At 42.4% G+C, this 20,839-nt stretch overlaps 1 protein-coding gene across 4 annotated transcripts in view; it reads right to left on the reverse strand.

Annotated features, from left to right (window-relative positions):
- The window catches only part of Dnaaf9 (dynein axonemal assembly factor 9), a 173,080-nt gene that overhangs the window by 67,959 nt on the left and 84,282 nt on the right, over positions 1 to 20,839 (reverse strand). For all 4 annotated transcript variants that reach the window (XM_045155828.1, XM_045155827.1, XM_045155829.1 and 1 more), the window contains 3 exons: positions 5,361 to 5,464; positions 2,821 to 2,967; positions 969 to 1,057 (listed from right to left, as the gene is read on the reverse strand). In XM_045155828.1, the coding sequence (XP_045011763.1) occupies positions 969 to 1,057; positions 2,821 to 2,967; positions 5,361 to 5,464 (340 nt within the window). The remainder of the gene's footprint in view (positions 1 to 968; positions 1,058 to 2,820; positions 2,968 to 5,360; positions 5,465 to 20,839) is intronic.

Raw genomic sequence — 20,839 nt, forward strand, 5'->3', positions numbered from 1 at the left:
TAAATAAAAGCAAAAAAATAAATAAAAAGGTAGATAGCAATTGAGGAAGATACCTGAAGTCAACCTCTGGGCTTTACATGCACACATTCATATCACACATACACATATGCACATGCAAAGGAATAAAAAGCTCACAGATTACAGAGTTATACTTTCCCATAGCACAGGTATTTTACATAGCTTTTTCAAGCTAGAGTCCTGTGACAGCATTAGCACTTCAATGACTTAAATAAAATGTGGTAATCCTAAAGCTGGGTGTGGTGGCGCACGCCTTTAATCCCAGCACTCGGGAGGCAGAGGTAGGAGGATCGCCATGAGTTCGGGGCCACTCTGAGACTCCACAGTGAATTCCAAGTCAGCCTGAGCTAGAGAGACACTACCTCAAAAAAAAAAAAAAAAAAAGCATTAAAATGTGGTAATCCTAGAACTCCAGAGGCAGAGGCAGGAGGATTGCTGTTGAGTTCAAGGCCATCCTGAGACTACTCAGTGAATTCCAGGTTAGCCTAGGCTACAGAAAGACCTTACCTCAAAAAATCAAAACAAAACAAAATTGTGTGTGACAACTGGTACACACCCACAGAGGAAGGCTGGCCTGAAAGTCTTTGACAGTGATATCAGTTTCTTGTAGCTCAGGCTGGTCTTGAACACACCATGTAGCAGAAAGTAATTGTGAACTTCTAATCTTCCTGTCTAGGTTTATAGGTATGTCCCGGCATATGTAGTTTATGCAGTGTTGGAGATTGTACCCAAGGCTCTATGCAGCTAGACATGCACTCTACAAACTGAGCTGCATCTCCAGACCAAATTTCAGATTTCTTATTTCCTCATGGCACTGCAAGATGGCAACACTGGAAAGATTCCTGGCCCTTTCTGAAGCAGAGAGCTGTCTGTTACATAACAGCAGTGGTCCCCAGAGAACACACAAAGCTTAAGAGAATAAAGCACAAACAGTGAAGATAGCAACTTACAATCTCTTTTGTTCCACAGATAATCCATCTTCCTGGATCACTTTTAAAGATAGCCCTGCATTATCTTGCTGTTGCCAGGGGGAAAAGACCTAAACAAAACAGAATTTGAGCAAAGAACATTTTAAACCCAATAACAGGATATGGAAATCACATGGGGATTTGATGACTGTTGAAAATCTACACTGTCAGAGCAGAGAAAAACCATTATAATAAACAAGTCTGCTTCTAAAAGTCAGGCCTGAAGCAATTTTGTTCTGTGTTTTTCAGAGCCAAAATGTCTAAGTTCCTCTTGTCAGGGATTCTGCCTTTCCAGAGATCAGGAAGCTCAGAGGAAGGTATCAGTTAACACTGTTTGGGTTGCAAGAGCATGATCTTCCCTGGTGACAAAGCCAGAAGGCAGAGGTTCAAGTAATTCATGCCTAGAGGAAGAAGGATGGCTGAAGGCAATCTAAAAAGGCCATCTCTGGGTTCCAGGACTGATAGGACAATCACAGGAGAACCCAGCAGGCAGTAAGAGAATGAGATAAACTGTGCTGAGAAGTCATACTGCAGCCAAGGTTAGATCTCTCTTGTTCCTTTACATTCTGTGAATCTATCCTGAAGAATGGACAACTAAAGAGGATACTCTCACAAGCTGCTGCAATCAACTCTTCTCAGATTTTCCACCATCAGTCTGGCCTTTGCTACTGAGTGGTCTCTATGTAGCAAGGCCTGGGAATCCTCTTGTCTCTACTTTCCCAGTACTGGGATCACAGCTATAAGCTTCTGCTAAAAGGCCTTTTGTTTATTGGCCCCCCCTTCCCCAATAGGGTCTCACTCTAGCCCAGGCTGACCTGGAACTCACTCTGTAGTCCCAGGGGATCCTCACAGTGATCCTCCTACCTCTGCCTCCCAAGTGCTGGGATTAAAGGCGTGACTACCACACCCAGCTTTATTAACTTTAATTTATCGGCAACAGTATTATTCAGGAACCCAATGAGATTATTTAAGTACTCACCCACCTTTCCCTTTCAGTCTTACAATTCTATTTATTCACTTTGGTTTTGCATGTGTGTGTTAAGTATGTATATCCATGTTTATGGGTACACGTGTTTGTATGTGTGTGAACACCAGAGGCTGACGTTGGGGGGGGGGTCTTCCTCTACCAGTCTCAACTTTATTTACTGAGGCAGGGTCTTGCTTGAACCTAGAAGTAACCAATTTGGCTGTTTTAGTTAGCCAGGTAGCCCCAGTCTCTGCCTTGGGATTACAGGTAGCTGCCATGCCTTCCAGCATTTATGAGGGTAATAGGGATCTAATGTCTGGTCTGTGCTATCTCCCCAGTTCCTGTATGTATGTGTATGTGTGTGTATAACATATATATATATATACATATATTTATTTATTTTATTTTATTTTATTTTATTTTTATTTTTATTTTTTGAGATAGGGTTTCCTCTAGTCCAGGCTGATCTGGAATTCACTATGTAGTCTCAGGGTGGCTTCAACTCACGGCGATCCTCTTACCTCTGCCTTCTGAGTGCTGGGATTAAAGGCACACCCACCTTGTTTTGTTTTTTTCAAGGAAGGATCTTACTCTATCCCAGGTTGATCTGAAACTCATACTGATCCTCCTACCTCTGCTTCCTGACTACTAGGATTAAAGACTTGTGTCACCATGCCCAGCTACGTTTAAAAAAAAAGAACAAAAAAACCTTCTGATTCTCTTTATCTCTCAAGTGTTGGAATTACACCCAGGTTCAATTCATTCTTCAATCACTTCGCTGTTAATTCCAAAACACTATCTTACCATTCAAACTTCTAAGAGGAAAAAAAGGTAGCAGTTGTTTTGCTGAATGGTAACTGATATTACCTCTGAGTAAAATGCTTGATATATCTTTGATTTGGGGAAAAGGGCAATCATCAGAAAACTGCTTGATCCATGGAACTGAACTGGGAGATGAGGAAGTAATGAGCTTCTGAAGTCTATGAGAAGAGCAGCCACTATACTGGTAGAATCCTAAAGAGAAAAGGAGGAGCATCAGCAAGTGAAGTCATTTTCATGATTCCAGCTCTCAAAACTGTCAGAACTCACAGAATCAATGTTATTACAATGATTTTCACGTTATGTGGTTAGCTGGATTCAGTAGATGTCTTTTCCAACTCCCAGTGAAAGGAGAGAGGTTCACTGAAGACTCGTACTAGAATTAAGCACAATCTTCAATTTCCCAAGTAGCTAGGACTTACAGGCATGTGCCTCAACTGGTTCTGGGTCTATTTTCCTAAATTAAAAATGTAGGCCAGGCATGGTGGTACACGCCTTTAATTCCAGCACTCAGGAGAATCGCTGTGAGTCTGAGGCCACCCTGAGACCACATAGTGAATTCCAGGTCAGCCTAGGCTAGAGGGAGACCCTACCTTGAAATCCAAAAAATAAAAAGTCATCTTGGGCTGGAGAGATGGCCTAGCAGTTAAGCACCTGCCTGTGAAGCCTAAGGACCCCGTTTCGAGGCTCATTTCCCCAGACCCACATTAGCCAGATGCACAAGGGGGCACCACATCTGGAGTTCATTTGCAGTAGCTGTAGACCCTGGTGGACTCATCTTCTCTCTCTCTGCCTCTTTCTCTGTCTGTTGCTCTCAAATAAATAAATTAAAATAAACAAACAAACGACAACAAAAAAGACTGAACCATCATGCCCAGCATGTTCTTTAAAAAAAAAGTCATCTCTCTGGGCGTGGTGCACTCAGGGAGGCAGAAATAGGATCCCTTTGAGTTCAAGGATAGCTTGTGACTATAGTGAATTCCAAGTCAGACTGGGCTAGAGTAAGACCCTACATCAAAAAACCAAAAAAAAATTAAAAAAATATTTAAAAATATATATTATATATATAATACACACACACACACACACACACATACATACATACATACATACATACATATATATAAAGTTCCTTCTAAGGAACTTTAAAATTCCTTCTAAAGTATTATTAATACTTTTTGAGGAGGGAAGACTTGAGATAGATTATTATGTAGCCCAGGCTGGCTTCACATTTCCTTTATAGCCAAAGATGCTTTAAAACTTTTGATTTTTCTGCTTCTACCACCCAAAGCACTAGGATTAAGGCATGCACCATCTCAACCAGAGAAAATAAGATTTTTTAGCTGGGTGTGGTGGTGCATGCCTTTAATCCCAGCACTCAGGAGGCAGAGGTAGGAGGATTGCCGTGAGTTCAAGACTCTTTAGTGAACTTCAAGTCAGCCTGGGCTAGAGTGAGACCCTTCCTTGAAAAACAAAATAAAAACAAAAACAAAAGAAAATATTTTAACTTTTAAATATGACCTTTATTTATTTATTTATTTTTTGGTTTTTCAAAGTAGGGTCTCACTCTAACTCAGGCTGACTGGGAATTCACTCTGTAATCTCAGGGTGGCCTTGAAATCTCAGTGATCCTCCTATCTCTGCCTCCAGAGTGCTGGGATTAAAGGCATGTGCCACCACTCCCAGCCCTCATTTTTTTTTAATATGTGAATTAAAAGTCTGGACTATTAGATAACAGATGCTGTCATTTCTAGAGGACAGATACTGCCTTGTAAAGATCAGCCATAGTCCTTTGCAACTTCTTCCTCATTGGTACACCAGAGACAGCTGATAGGTTCCCCCATTCTGACCACTAGAACACAGCCCCATGGTGGGACACTGCAACAGGTTCCTGGTGCCCAGGCCAATGAACTCCAGATGCATGTGCCACCTTGTGCATCTGGCTTCATGTGAGTACTGGGGAATAGAACCTGAGTTGTTAGGCTTTGCAGACAAGCATCTTAACCACTGAGCCAGTAAGGAATTTCCTTTGTTCTTTTGTTCTATAGGTTGTTGTTGGACCTCCTAGCCCAGCTTCTCCCATTTCTGGTGGCCTGAAATCTGTCTAAGCACCTCTGTGTTCATTCTGGAAAGAATGCTTATTATTTAAAACAAGGAGAAAAAAAATGTGATGGAGAGGTGCTAAAATCTCTTGCAGAAAGTGCATTTTTACTTCTTTGGCACACTTACGATTCTTTCCCATTACTAAGGGGTAAGTGAAGTCCCATTAACGTTAAAGAAGGAAGTCCATTTCTAGGTCTAATGTAGGTAAACTATAGGTATTTTGTCTGTGATTGACCACTTTTCAGGCTACTTTCTAGCCTTCTTTGGAATGAGTAAGTTGGGTATAGGGAGCTGCTAGCTCTTCTGACCCCAAAGCTTTTCCTAAACAAAGCACAGAGGAACCCTGAGAGTGCATAGGCCTTTCCCTGGCCTCTCTGCTGGTATGCTACAACAGCTAATCTGCTTTCTGGCATCCTGCCCATGGTAATGGAAAAGGAAGTTTCCCCCTCACCAATATAGGTATCAGAGACTAGTAAAACACCTACCCCATCATAGAAGGAGACAGAATTCATGTGATCCTTGGAAATGATGATACTTCCAAAACAACGGTGAGAAAAGAGAAGGCCACTAGAGAAGAAATGCACATTCCCTGGAAGAAAAAGAGAGCTGGTTAGAGCTGCAGGTTGTATCCTAGGCTCCAGATTCCCATGTCTTTATTGTAGGTTCCAAGGTACATACAAATGATAATGTAGCCACCCTGCCGGTAGAGGAGGTATTTGAACAGAGATTTGACATAGTTCTGATAGTTATCAAACTACCACTGCAGGACAGGCAAGAGCTGAAACAATGGTGGGCCAGACTGCTTAATTACATGCATCTCTTTCCCTCTATTATACATAAAGCTCATGTCAGTACCTTCAAAGGACTTAGAAGATCACTGGATTCCTTTGTTTCTCTTTTTGATATGGCCATATCAAATAAATCTCCTTTCTCTACTTTTTGCTATTACTTGTGTCTTTAATTGGCAAGCCTACTTTATAGGGGCTGCCAAAGCCTAAGCTTTTACCCTAAAAACTCTATCAGTGACTAGGAAACAGTATCAGTTGCATTTACTACTACAAACGAAAACTCCAGATGCTTGCACCACCTTATGCATATCTGGCTTACGTGGGACCTGAAGAATTGAACCTGGGTCCTTGGGCTTCGTAGGCAAGTACCTCAACCTCTAAGCCATTTCTCCAGCCCTATTATATAATTTTTATGCTGAACCTTGTGTTCTGGGGGACCAAGTAACCCTGTAGAGCCTCCCATAGAGAAATGAAGCCACAAATACAGTCTTTGCATAAGCATAAGAAAACAAAAACACCAGGCAACATGTGGCAGCATAATATATGCTTATTAATACTAGCACTTCAGTGGCCAAAGTCAGGAGAACTGCCACCAGTTTAAGACCAGCCAGAACCAACCACATAGTATATAAAGACCCTGCTTCAACAAAGGGGTGGGAAATCTGACATTACAAATATTATTCAATGAAAAGTGACTACAGTTCTGTCAAGGCAAATAGTAAGGTACTCTGCTTGAGGTACATGTACTTGATGGGGAATTTATGCAAGTTTTCAGAGTGTAATTTGAGACTTCCAAAACAATACAGGCTATTGCCACTGCCCTTGGTTGCCCACCAGAACTGCATAGTAATAGCCTACTACCAAATGCTCTGATTGCAGGACATGGAGAAATGAAGCTGGGACTGAGCTGGAAGTTTCCTCCAAACTGGCCAGCTGTCATAATGCCAGAAGGTGTTGTGCAGGTTGCTGGAGATGAAGTGTCATCAATAGTCCTACTCAGTTGTGGACCCTACGTGTTTTACTACCAATGTGCCCATCAACATGTGTCCACTGGTGCAATAACAGAATAATATGGAGGTAACTTCTTTTTTTTTTTAACATTTTCTTTTTATTGACAACTTCCATAATTGTAAACAATATCCCATGAAACTTAATGCTTTATTTTATTTTTCTTTCTTTTTTATTTTCACAATTTTTATTAACATTTTCCATGATTATAAAAAATATCCCATGGTAATACACCCCCCACACTTTCCCCTTTCATCTTCATCATATTACCTCCCCATCTCAATCATTGTACTTACATATATACAATACCAACCTATTAAGTACCCTCCTCATTTCCTTTCTCTTCCCTTTATAGCTCCTTTTTAACTTACTGGCCTCTGCTACTAAGTATTTTCCTTCTCATGCAGAAGCCCAATCATCTGTAGCTAGGATCCACATATGAGGGAGAACATGTGGCGCTTGGCTTTCTGGGCCTGGGTTACCTCACTTAGTATAATCCTTTCCAGATCCATCCATTTCCTACAAATTTCATAACTTCATTTTTCTTTACCGCTGAGTAGAACTCCATTGTATAAATGTGCCACATCTTCATTATCCACTCATCAGTTGAGGGACATCTAGGCTGGTTCCATTTCCCAGCTATTATAAGTTGAGCAGCAATAAACATGGTTGAGCACGTACTTCTAAGGAAATGAGATGATTCCTTCGGATATATGCCTAGGAGTGCTATAGCTGGGTCATATGGAAGATCAATCTTTAGCTGTTTTAGAAACCTCCACAATGATTTCCACAATGGCTGGAAACTTAATGCTTTCTGATTAGACTTTGAAGCCTGCTCCTCAGGAAGGAATTCAATCTGGTACTGGTAAAACTGGTCAAAAGCCTGAGACTGGGATCATAGGCCCCAGTGGGGAAGCTACTGCTATTGTTTTGGTAACAGAAGACTTGGTGCCAAAATCATGTTTATGCTCAAAGATTACTGCTGCTGTCAGTTTTGTTCAGAGAAGCTTCTTTTTGCAGTGGGAAGGGATTGCTGCAGAGACTCATAACTGGTCAAAGTGCAGAGGATAAGTGACTGTTGAATTCTTAGCCCAAAATGGGACAACTATATCATCATATCCTCTTTCTAAGGCTCAGGAAATATTACGGAAGTGGAGGTGGGAAGAATGCGTGGTGGTGCACACCTTTACTCCTAGCACTTAGGAGGCCAGGTAGGAGGATTACTTTGAGTTCAAGGCCACCCTGAGACTACATAATGAATTCTAGGTCAGTCTGGGCTAAAATGAGACCCTACCTTGAAAAAAAAAACCAAAAGAAAAAAAAAAAGAATGTAAAAGCCAGAGGAAGAGATGCAGTGTTATATAACATTGTCCTCTGGGCATAACAAGGCTCATGCACTTCTGAGCTCTCAGCAGTTGTGATTACTTACTCAAGACAGTGCAGAAGATTGAACAGGTCAACAACATTCAGTCAATGAGGGGGAAGGAGCTCATGAGGCTTTACTTCTCCCTGAGGATTTATAGGCAGTTAAAGGTTGTAGGTAGGAGGGCCTCATAAGGCACTCATCCTTCTCTAGAATATTTATGAGCAGTTAATGGATATTGGAAGAAGGGGCGATGTTTTCTTTTTTATTTGTAAAAAAAATTTTATTAAAATATTTTATTTATGGCTGGTGGAGAGGTGGTTAGCAGTTAAGGTGCTTTCCTGAAAAACCTAAGGACCCAAGTTTGATTCCCTAGAATCCACGTAAGACAGATACACAAGGTGGCACATGTGTCTGGAGTTTGTTTGCAGTGGCTGGAGGCCCTGCCGTACCCATTCTCCCTGTAATAAATAAATAAATAAATAAATAAATAAATAAATAAATAAATGTAAAATACTTTAAAATATTTTATTTATTTGAGAGAGAGAAAGGCAGACAGAAAGAAAGAGTGGGCATCTGGCTTATGTGTGTACTGTGGAATCAAACCTGGGTCCTGGGGAATTGAACCTGGATTGTTAGGCTTCGCAGGCAAGTGCCTTAATCACTAAGCCATCTCTCCAACCCTCTTTTCTTTTTAAAAACATTTATTGTTTTGAAAGAGTGAGGGAGAATGCGTGTATCAGGGTCTCTAGCCATTATAAACAAACTCCAGATGCATTTGCCACCATGTGTGCATCTGGCTTATGTGGGATCTGGGGAATCACTTTTGTTTGCTTGGTTTTTGGTTTTTCCAAGTAAGGTCTCACTCTAGTCCAGGCTGACCTGGAATTCACTATGTAGTTTCAGGGTGGCTTAGAACTCATGAGGTTCCTCCTACCTCTGCCTTCCGAGTGCTGGGATTAAAGGTGTGCGCCACCATGCCCAGCTTCTCAGTTTTGTCTTTTCTTTTTTCTTTTTGGTTTTTCATAGGGGTTTTAGCCCAGGCTGGCCTCGAACTCCTGATCCTCCTGCCTCTACCTCTTTTGCAATTTCCTACAAGTGTGTGCCACCACGACCAGCAACAAACACCAAACACATGTATCGCCTTGTGCATCTGGCTTTATGTGGGTTCTGGGTAATTGAACCTGGGTCCTTAAGCCTCACAGGCAAGTGCCTTAACCAGTAAGCCATCTCTCCAGACCTCCCCCTTTTTTTTGAGGTAGGGTCTCATTCTAGCCCAGGCTGACTTACTATGCTATCTTAGGGTGGCCTCAAACTCATGGTAATCTTCCTACCTCCGCCTCCCAAATGCTGGGATTAAAGGCATGCACCAGCCACCATGACAGCCTTTCCAGAACCCCCCTTTTAAAATTATTTATTTTGAGAGAAAAAAAAAGAGAGAGAAATAGGCAGATAGAGGGAGAATGGGTATGCCAAGGCCTCTAGCCACTGCAAACAAACTTCAGGTGCATGGCCCACCTTCTGCATCTAGCTTACATGGTGTGGTGGTTTCATTCAGGTGTCCCCCATAAACTTAGGTATTCTGAATGCTAGGTTCCCAGCTGATGGATATTTGGGAATGAATCCCTCCTGGAGGGAATGTACTGTTGGGGGCGGGCTTATGGGCTTTATAGCCAGTTTTCCCATGCCAGTGTTTGGCCCACCCTCCTGTTGCTGTGGTCCACCTTATGTTGGCCAGGGGGTGATGTCCACCCTCTGCTCATGCCATCATTTTCCCCTGCCATCATGGAGCTTCCCCTCGAGCCTGTAAGCCAAAATTAATCTCTTTTTCCCAGAAGCTACTTTTGGTTGGGTGATTTCTACCAGCAATGTGAACTGGACTGCAACAGTAAAGTGGTACCAAGGAGTGGGATTGCTGCTAGACACCTGACTATGTGGCTTCGGCCTTTTGGAGCTGTTTTTCAAGAGGAATGTGGAAGGAGTTGAAACCTTGGCCTAAGAGATGCCTTGCAGTGCTGTAAGTACAGCTTGATGGACTATTCTGGTCAGAGCTGCAATACCTGAATGCAGTAAGAACTATGGACTGTGAGGTTTGACTTATGAGGGTGAGAAAGAGCTTTGCTTGGACTGGGCTAGCAGTCTGTGTGAGAAGCTTGCTCTTATGCCCATGTCCTGAGAAGTTGTGCAGGGTTGCTTTGCGTAGAAATGAACTGGTGTGAGCAGAGGGATATGGCACAGAAAGAAAAATCTTGGGGTGAACTGTTGCCAGTTCAGCTGCAACTGAGAGATTATAACCTTTGAGATTGGGCCAGCTGACCAGCGCTTGGCCAACAAGAAGAATGTCGACTCTTTTGAAGGGGCCTGAGTGCTCAAGGAGTGTCCTGTTCTTCAGAGTCTGCTTTATTCCCCCCTGGATTAACAAATTGGCACCCTACCTGGTATTGTGGAGTATAAGAAATGCTGGAAAGAGGGTCATTGAGTTTGCAACATGATCTTGTGTTTTGGAAATGGCCATGGGCAGTGTGAAGCTGGTTTGCTGGTTGCCTGCATAGAGACCCCATGGGGCCATGAGATGGCTGCCAGAGAGCTGCCGGCCCTGATGAAGTTTTCCAGGACTGTGAGTAGTCTAGCTGGAGGGTTGGAATTGGAATGCCAGAGACTTGTTGCTGGTTAGAATTATCGGACTTGAAGATTTGTCACTAGCTAGAGTTGCTGGACTTGAAGCTACAGAGTGTGATGTTTGCCCTGGTTGTTTTAAATCTTGTATTGGTTGAATGTTTCTTTGCTATGCCCAATGCCATCTTTTGCAGTGTGAATATTTATTCTGTGCCATTATGGGTTTTTTGAGGTCATTTTTTGGTATTATGGCTCAGTTAAAAGATCTTGGACTATGGGGATGTTTGAACATCATTGGGATTGATAAAAACTATGGGACTTTTAAAAGTCAAACTAAATGCATTGTATTTTACATTATGTATGGATATCAGTTTATGGGGGCCAGGGGCAGAATGTGGTGGACTGAAACACATGGGTACTGGGGAACTGAACCTGGGTCCTTAGGCTTCATGGGCAAATGCCTTAACCACCAAGCCCTCTATCTCTCCAGCCCTCTAGCTCCCGTAGCCCCCCCACCCTTTTTTTTTCAAGGTAGAGTTTCATTCTAGCTCCAGCTGATCTGGAATTCACTATGTAGTCTCAGGCTGGCATTGAACTCATAGTAATCCTCCCTCTGCCTCCCAAATTAAAGGCATGCACCACCACCCCCGTTTCCTCTAGTCCCTTTAATTTTTTTTTTTTTTTTAACATTTATGTGCAAGCAGATTCAGAGAGAGGAGAGAGGGAGAGAATAAACTGAATTGGGTACATCAGGGTCTCTAGCTGCTGCAAATGAACTCCAGATGCTTGTGCCACTTTGATCTGGCTTTATGTGGGTACTAGGGAAAAGGACCCAAGTTGTTAGGCTTTGCACTTGCCTTATCCACTAAGCCATCTCTCTAGCCCCTTTTCTTTTCCTTTATCTATATGCCTTTTAAAAAAATTATTTATTTTTTCAAATTTTTATTAATAACTTCCATGATTATAAAAATATCCCATGGTGCTGGGCATGGTGGCGCACGCCTTTAATCCCAGCACTTGGGAGGCAGAGGTAGGAGGATTACTGTGAGTTTGAGGCCACCATGAGACTCCATGGTGAATTCCAGGTCAGCCTGGGCTAGAGTGAGACCCTACCTTGAAAAACCAAAAAATATAAATTAAAAAAAATATATCCCATGGTAATACCCTCCCTCCTCCCACTTTTTTCCCCTTTGAAACTCCATTCTCCATCATATCCCCTCCCCATCTTGATCAGTCTCTCTTATTTTGATGTCATGATCTTTTCCAAATTATTTGAGGGGGGGGAGGGAGGGAGAGAGAGGGAGAGAGAATGGGTGCGCCAGGGCTCCAGCCACTGCAAACAAACTCAATATGCATGCGCCCCTTGTGCATGTGGCTTACGTGGGTCCTGGAGAATTGAACTGGGATCCTTTGGCTTTGCAGGCAAACATCTTAACCACTAAGCCACCTTCAGCCCACCCTTATTTTTTTTCGAGGTAGGGTCTCACTCTTGTCCAGCCTGACCTGAAATTCATTATGTAGTCTCAGGATGGTCTTGAACTCACAGTGATCTTGATCTTCCTAGCTCTGCCTCCCAAGTGCTAGGATTAAAGGCATATGTCGCCATGCATTGCATAGTTTTCTAGTGTAACCACTGGTAAATTTCCCATGCTTATGTAAATAACCCAGGACTCAAGGATTAGATTTGCCCTGGGGATCCCTTATGTCTACCTCCTGAGCACTGAGATTTCATGCCCCACCCAGCACTTACATGGGTGTTAGGGATTCAAACTCTGGTCACCATGCTTATGCAGCAAGCACTTAAGCAAGTTTATCCACTGAGTCACCTTCCTCATTCCCTAAATTAAGTCTTCTCAGTCTGAAGAGATGGCTCAATGGATAAACACACTTGCTTGCAAAGCCTGTCAGCTGGGGTTCGATTCCCCAGTACCCATGCAAGGCCAGGTGCACAAAGTAGCATATGCACCTGGAGTTTGTCTGCAGCAATAAGAACCTCTAACAAGCCAGGCATGGTGGCACAAGCCTTAATCCCAGCATTCAGGAGGCAGAGGTAGGAGAACTGCTGAGTTCCAGGCCTGTCTGAGATTACATAGTGAATTCCAGGACAGCCTGGGCTATGGCAAAACTCTCCCTTGCAAAAAGACTAGTAGCTCTGGTGCACGCATTTTTATTCTCTACTTGCAAATAAATAAAAACACATTAAAAAAATTGTCTTCTAGCAGTACATATCCTATGTGTACTGAAAACATTCATTTACCATTGTTGAGGAAGTTATGGCAATGGCTGGATGATCTTCATGCTGAGTCTGAGAGGGGTTGTTGAAGAATATATTTGTTCATTAAAAAAGGTCTACAGAGATGGCTTAGTGGTTAAGGCACTTGCCTGCGAAGCTGAAGAACCAAGGTTTGATTCCCCAGTACCCACATAAACCAGATACAGAAGGTGGTACATGCATCCGGAGTTTGTCAGCAATGGTTAGAGGCCCTGGTGTGCCCATTCTCTCTCTCTGCCTCTTTCTCTCTCCAATAAATAAATAAAATATTTTTTAAAAAAACCCACACCCTCCAGACATAAAATGGCATGGATATCCATGACCTCACAGTGCATGACACTACCTATACAAGATCATCATATTGGGCATGGTGGCGCACGCCTTTAATCCCAGCACTTGGGAGGCAGAGGTAGGAGGATCACTGTGAGTTCGAGGCCACCCTGAGACTCCATAGTGAATTCCAGGTCAGCCTGGGCTAGAGTGAGACCCTACCTCGAAAAACCAAAAAAAAAAAAGATCATCATAATAGGAGGAAAAGATGATGACATCAAAATAAAAGAGGCTGATTGAGATGGGGAGGGGATATGATGGAGAATGGAATTTCAAAGGGGAAAGTGGGGGAGGGAGGGTATTACCATGGAATATTTTTTAAAAATATATTTTATTTTTATTTATTTGTCAGAGAGAGAGGGAGAGAGAGAGAGTGAGAGGGAGGGAGGGAGAGAATGGGCGCGACAGGGTCTCTAGCCATTGCGAACGAACTCCAGACGCATGTGCTCCATTGTGCATCTGGCTGACATGGGTCCTGGGGAATCGAAGCTGGGTCCTCTGGCTTTGCAGGCAAGCGCCTTAACTGCTAAGCCATCTCTCCAGCCTGACCATGGGATATTTTTTATAATCATGGAAGATGTTAATAAAAATTGAGAGAAAAGAAACACACCAGAAGCCAATGCACTCACAACCTCACTTAAGAAATCATGTTGGTCTGGAGAGATGGCTGAGTGGTTAAGGTGCTTGCCTTCCCAAAGCTTAAGCACACAGGTTTGATCCCCAGTATCTACATAAGCCAGATGCACAAGGTGGCACATGCATCTGGAGTTCGTTTGCAGTGGTGGAGGCTCTGATGCGCCCATTCTCTCTCTCTCTGCCTCTTTCTCTCCTTTGTCTGTCACTCTCAAATACATAAATAAAAATAAAAAAGTAAAAATAAAAACAAAGCAGTCTGGCAAGGTGGCATATGTCTTTAAAGAAAGAAAGCCAGGAGTGATGGCACATACCTTTAATCCCAGCCCTTGGGAGGCAGAGGTAGGAGGCTCACTGTGAGTTTGAGGGCACTCTGATACTACACAGTAAATTCCAGGTCAGCCTGGGCTAGGACGAGACCCTACCACGAAAAAACAAATAAACAAACAAATAAATAAATAAAATTTGAGGCTACATACCAAGGCTCTTGAGAGTCTGACCCGAAAGAAAAACATGGCAGAAAAATTACCAAACTTAGGGAAAAGTATAAAATTACTGATGTAAAAATGTTAAATATCGCACACAAGAAATGAAATCCCCACATAAAATCACATCAAGTTGTTTGTAGCTTAATGGCAGAATATTTGTCTAGCATGTACAAAGCCCTAAATATGGACAGCACCCCTCACAAAACCAAGTAAAACTAAAATGACCTAAGTTAGGTCAGGGGAAAAGACCGAGGAAAGAAAAGATAGAGGGAGGACTAATCAAAATCTAAGAGGATATAAATAAGTCATATGGAAACCTACTGTTTTGGACAATGAACACACAGGAGCCATAGATTGTTACTAGAAAATTTTCAGTGCCAGGGATGGGATACCTTCCAGTGAATTGTTGGCCAGGGAGGTCCCAGATGCCCCCAGAACATTATAGGCCATTGCCGGGGCCCTTGGTTTCCCACCAGGATTAGATGGCAAGACCCTATTGCTGGAGACTCCACATACTTGGCTTGCAAGGTCACTGAGAAATCCTGCTGGACCTGAGCTGAAAACCTCCTCCACGTAGACCAGCTGACAGAAAGCCGGAAAAAGCCATGCTGAATGCAGTTCAATAAGAGAGAGAAATCACCAGTGGAGATACTCAACAGTGGATACTGCAAGCCTTATATTTTGCTAGCCAGGCAAAATGAGCCAATGGGTGCAACAGTGGCATGTCTGTTTTGGGGGAAACCAACTGCCCTCTAATTGGACTGGAGGCCTGCTCCATGGGAGGGAATACATTCTTGATACTGAAAACATACAACAGGGTAGTCATGAGCCCTCGGAGTATAACATTTGCTGGTGTCTGGCTAAATCTATATACTATGCTCACCCAACTACCCAGTAAGCACTTCTCTTAACGTTCATACCCACATATTAATGCTAGTCTGACTTTTGGTTAGAGAAGCTTCTCTTTTCAGATGATGGTGATCTTGGGATGAGTCAGAAAGCACCATGGTGCTGATAAGAACTAATAGAGGCCCAGCCAGGCATGGTGGTGCACACCTTTAATCCCAGCACTCGGGAGGCAGAGGCAGGAGGACCACTGTGAGTTTGAGGCCACCCTGAGACTCCATAGTGAATTCCAAGTCAGCCTGGGCTAGAGTGAGACCCTACCTTAAAAAGCCAAGCCAAACCAAACCAAATTCTAGCCCAGCTGAACTGAAACTTACTTTGTAGCTCCAACTTGGCCTCAAATTCATGGCAATCCTCCTACCTCTGCCTCCCAAGTGCTGGGATTAAAAGTGTGTATCACCATACCCAGCAACAGAATTTTCATAATAAGATATTATTTTCCCCTCTTGCCTTCATGTTTTTATGTGTATATGATTGTTTTTGAGATATGAAAAACCAATTGTCTTCTATTAAGTCAAACATTAAAGTAATTTACAAAAATATAAAACTATGTCATGCTTCTATCAAGAACTTTTGGTTTTAGAAAACAGTTATTGTTGGGCTGGAGAGATGGCTTGGCAGTTAAGGCACTTGCCTGTGAACCCTGAAGACTCATGTTCAACTCTCCAGATCCCATGTAAGCCAGACACACAAGGTAACACAAGCGTGCAAGGTCACACATGCACACAAGGTGGTGCATGCATGTGGAGTTCAATTAAAGTGGCTGGAGGCCCTGGCATACCAGTTCTCGCTCTTCCTCTCTCTTTCTCTTGCCCTCTCACTCTTATTTAAAAACAAAAAGTGCAGTAGTGGCATTATCTGTTATGGGGGAAACCAACCACCCTCTAATTTGACTGAAGGCCCACTCCCTGAGAGGGAATATATCCTTGATACTGTAAACCTACAACAGGGATACTCATGAGCCCTAGGAAGGTAACATCTGCTGCTGTCTGGCTAAAGGTATATAATATGCTCACCAAACTGCCCAGTAAGCACTTCTCTTAACATTCATACCTATATATTAATGCTACTTTCACTTTTGGCTAGAGAACCTTCTCTTTTCAGATGACAGTGACTCAGAAGGCACCATGATGCTGAGAAGAAGTGACAGAGGAGTGCTCAACACTGAACTATCAAAATCACACCTTCCATGGCTCAGGGTCCATTGTGGAAGAGGTGGTAGAAAGAATGTAAAAGCCAAAGGAAGGGTAGGACTCCTTAAAACATGTTCCTCCAGACACAAAATGGCCTGTATATCCATGACCTCACAGTGCCTGACACTACCTACACAAGACCACCATAAAAGAAAGAAAAGATGATGATATCAAAATAAAAGAGAGACTGATTGAGAGGGGATATGATGGAGAGTGGAGTTTCAAATGGGAAAGTAGGGGGAAGGGAGGGAATTACCATGGGATATTATTTATAAGTATGGAAGTTGTCAATAAAAAATTTATTAAAAAAAACCTGACAGAGAATATCTCTATCACACCTTCCAAGGATCAGGGTCCATTGCAGAAGAGGTGGTAGAAAGAATGTAAGAGCTAAAGGAAGGGTAGGACTCCTTACAACATGTTCCTCCAGAGACAAAGTGGTCTGGATATCCATGACCTCATAGTTCCTGACACTACCTACACAAGACCATCATAATAGGAGGAAAAGATGAGGACATCAAAATTAAGAGAGAGACTGATTGAGAGGGGGAGGAAATATGATGGAGAGTGAAGTTTCAAAGAGGAAAGTGGGAGGAGGGAGGGAATTACCATGGGATTTTTTTTACAACCATGGAAGTTGTCAATAAAAATAAATAAATGAATAAAGTTATGTAGTTGATTTAATGAAAATGTAATTCACAAGAATTTTTAACACTTGAGAGCACTGAGAGATTAAGGAACTTTAATCAATTTTGGCTTCTTTTAAAAAATTATTTCATTTATTTATTTACTTGAGAGAGAGACTGAGCACGAAAGAATGGGCATGCCAGGGCCTCCAGCCACTGCAAACCAACTTCAGATGCAAGTGTCACCTTGTGTATCTGGCTTATGTGGGTACTTGTGAATCAAACCTGGGTCCTTAGGGTTCACAAGCAAACAACCACAAAGCCATCTCTCTAGCCCCCATATTTTTTTTTCTAAAAATATTTTTATTTTTATTTATTTATTTATTTGTTTTTTCAAGGTAGGGTCTCACGCTGGTCCAGGCTGATCTGGAATTAACTATATACTCTCAGGGTGGCCTCTAACTCACGGCGATCCTCCTACCTCTGCCTCCTGAGTGCTAGGATTAAAGGCGTGTGACACCACGCCTGGCTAAAAAATATTTTTAATTATTTGCAAGGAGAGAGAGAGAGGAAGAGAGGGAGGGAGAAAGGAGCAGGGGAATGTTGTACCAGGACCTCTTGCCTTTACATAAGCAATGAGTAATCAAACCTGGGCTGTCAGGCTTCACAAAACACAGTACCTTTAACTGCTAAGCCATCTCTCCAGCCCCAGATGAATATTTTCTAGGATGAGAAAATATCAATTTCAAGCCTATCATATTTCACCTGGAGGCAAATTTACCAATTTATTAATAACACTTAACTTCAGGACACTTTACCAATTTAAGTCCCCTTCCAGGGCCTGAAGAAAGTCACACCAGTTTGCACTATTTTCCTTTAAGAGATCCTCTAGCAGGACGTCATGGTACATGCCTGTAATCTACTTGGGAGGCTGAGGCAGGAGGATCACAAGTTTAAGGCCTGCCTAAATAACAGAGTGTGCTTAAGGCCATACTGACCAACTTAGACCCTGTCTCAAAATTAAAACAAAGGAAAACAACAACAAAAAATTAGGAATGGGATATAGCTCAGTAGTTGAATGCTTGCCTAGTATCTGGGAAACCCTAGATTCAACTTTCAGTATAGGGATGGTGAGGGGGTGGGAGAAGCCCCTAAATGGTATAAACTTCAAACTACAGCTAATATCTTGACCTGAACTCTGAAGTGATAAAATGCTTAAAACAAAAGATATATTCTTGCTTAAATTTCCTGCTTCTGGGCTGGAGAGATGGCTCAGTGGTTAAGCCTAATGACTCAAGTTCAATCCCCAGTACCCACATAAAGCCAGATGCACAGGGTGGTGCAAGCATCTGGAGGACACTGGCAATGGCTGGAGGCCCTGGAGTGCCCATTCCCTCTGTCTTTCTTCTATCTGTCTGTTTGCAAATAATTAATAAATTTAATTTAATTACTTTTAAAAGTTTTAAATGGGCTGGAAAGATGGCTTAGCAGTTAAGGCACTTGCCTGCAAAGCCAAAGGACCCAGGTTTGATTCCCCAGTGCTCATGTAAAGCCAGATGCACAAGGTGGCGCATGCATGGAGTTTGTTTGCAGTGGCTAGAGGCCCAGGCACACCCTTTCTCTGTCCCTATCTACCTGCCTCTTTTATCTCTCTTTTAAATAAATAAGTATGTATATTTTTTAAATTTTTAAATAAAAATAAATAAAATTTCTGCTTCTACAAAATTTTTCTGCCTCAAGAACTAAGTAAACTTAAAATCTAAGTTCTATAAAGGGTTGTGAAGTATTGACAGAGTTTTGCAACTATGTACTCTAGGCTTGTTATGAATTCACTGTGTATCCCAAGCTAGCTTTGAACTTATAGTGATCCCTCTTGCCTCAGTCTCCCAATGCTGGGAGTACAAAAGTGCTAGAATTACAAACAAATGCCATCCATGCCTCACTAAAACCTAAACTCTTACAACATTGTGAATGGATTGGGGGAATGGCTCATTGTTAATATATTTACTAGCCTGTGTGAGGCTGTGAGTTCAACACCTCAGAATTGCAGAAGAAAGAGTGTAACTAGGTCTTAAAATTCACTGGTTGTGCTGGGCGTGGTGGTGCATACCTTTAATTCCAGCACTTGGGAGGCAGAGATAGAAGGACTAGTGAGAGTTTGAGGCCACTGTAAGACTACATAGTGAATTCCAGTTCAGCTTGGGCTACAGGGAGACCCTACCTCAAAGAACCAAAAAGAAAAAACAATCACTGGTTATACCACTATTTATACTTGCATAAAGTCTTTGGACACACTGAACCTTGCTAGATAACTACTAAATAGAATGCAAAATTAGTTTTTCTTTTCTTTTCTTTTTTTGGGTTTTTGAGGTAGGGTCTTACTCTAGCCCAGGCTGACCTGGAATTCACTATGTAGTCTCTGGGTGGCCTTGAACTCATGGCAACCCTCCTACCTCTGTCTCCTGAGTTATCCTGGGTTATAGGTGTGTGCCACCATGCCCAGCTTCAAAATTAGTTTTCTAACAAGCCCTTTTGCCAAGAAGGTATACAGATTTTGGCAAGTATCCTCACTAAATATTATAGGTGGCTTAAGGATGACAGCACACAACTACCTTTTTGTTGTGTCAACAACCTGCTTTCAGAACACCAGGAAAGCTGGGTATGCGGATATCTGTAATCTCAACCCTTGAGAGGCAACAGTAGGAGGATCTCAATTTTGAAGCTACCTTGGGGAATAAGAAATCCTGTCTCAAAAACAATCTCCTTTCTCTCTCTTTCTCTGTCTTGAATAAATAAATAAATTTAAAAAGGGCTGGCTTAATGGTTAAGGCACTTGCCTGCGAAGCCTAAGGACCCAGGGTCAACTCCCCAGTACCCACATAAGCCAGATGCACAAGGTAGCAAATGTGTCTGGAATATGTGTACAGTGGCTAGAAGCCCGGTATGCCCATTCTCTCTATTGCCTCTATCTCTCTCAAATAAATATATATATATAATACTTAGGAAAAAATAATAATAATCTCCCAGCCTACATGCCTATGTGATCTTGCTTCAAGGTTGGTGATGGCACTGTCATGAGGATGTTCTTCATTTCCATGCTTCAGCATCAGAATCTGGAGAAGCAGAAATGAAGACCAACCACAATGATACCAGATGCTATTCACTCTAGCATTTTGTGGCTTGAAAACCATCTATTTGTGCTTTGTCTTCTATATGAATGGGGAGCTGAGCCAGTGATTTGAGAACAGGGGCAGGAATTTTCCCAGATGGAATATTTCCAATAACAATAAATCATGCAGGGCTGGAGAGATGGCTTAGTGGTTAAACACTTGCCTGTGAAGTCTAAGGACTGCAGTTCGAGGCTCGATTCCCCAGGATCCACGTTAGCCAGATGCACAAGGGGACGCACGCATCTGGAGTTTGTTTGCAGTGGCTGGAAGCCCTGGCATGCCTGTTCTCTCTCTCTTTGCTTCTTTCTCTCTCTGTCTCTCACTCTCAATAAATAAATAAAAATAAAAAAAAATAAATCATGCGTGGTGGTACACACCTTTAATCCCAGCACTCGGGAGGCAGAGATAGGAGGATTGCTGTGAGTTCAAGGCCCAGCCTGAGACTACATAATGATTCCAAGTCAGCCTGGGTTAGAGTGAGACACTACCTCAAAAAACCAAAAAATTTAAAAACTAGCTAAATAATAATAAAAGAATAAACCATCCAGGAAGAGAATTTGCTAACAGAGGT

The sequence above is a fragment of the Jaculus jaculus genome, chromosome 8 (genome assembly GCF_020740685.1).
Source record: "Jaculus jaculus isolate mJacJac1 chromosome 8, mJacJac1.mat.Y.cur, whole genome shotgun sequence".
Lineage (NCBI taxonomy): Eukaryota > Metazoa > Chordata > Mammalia > Rodentia > Dipodidae > Jaculus > Jaculus jaculus.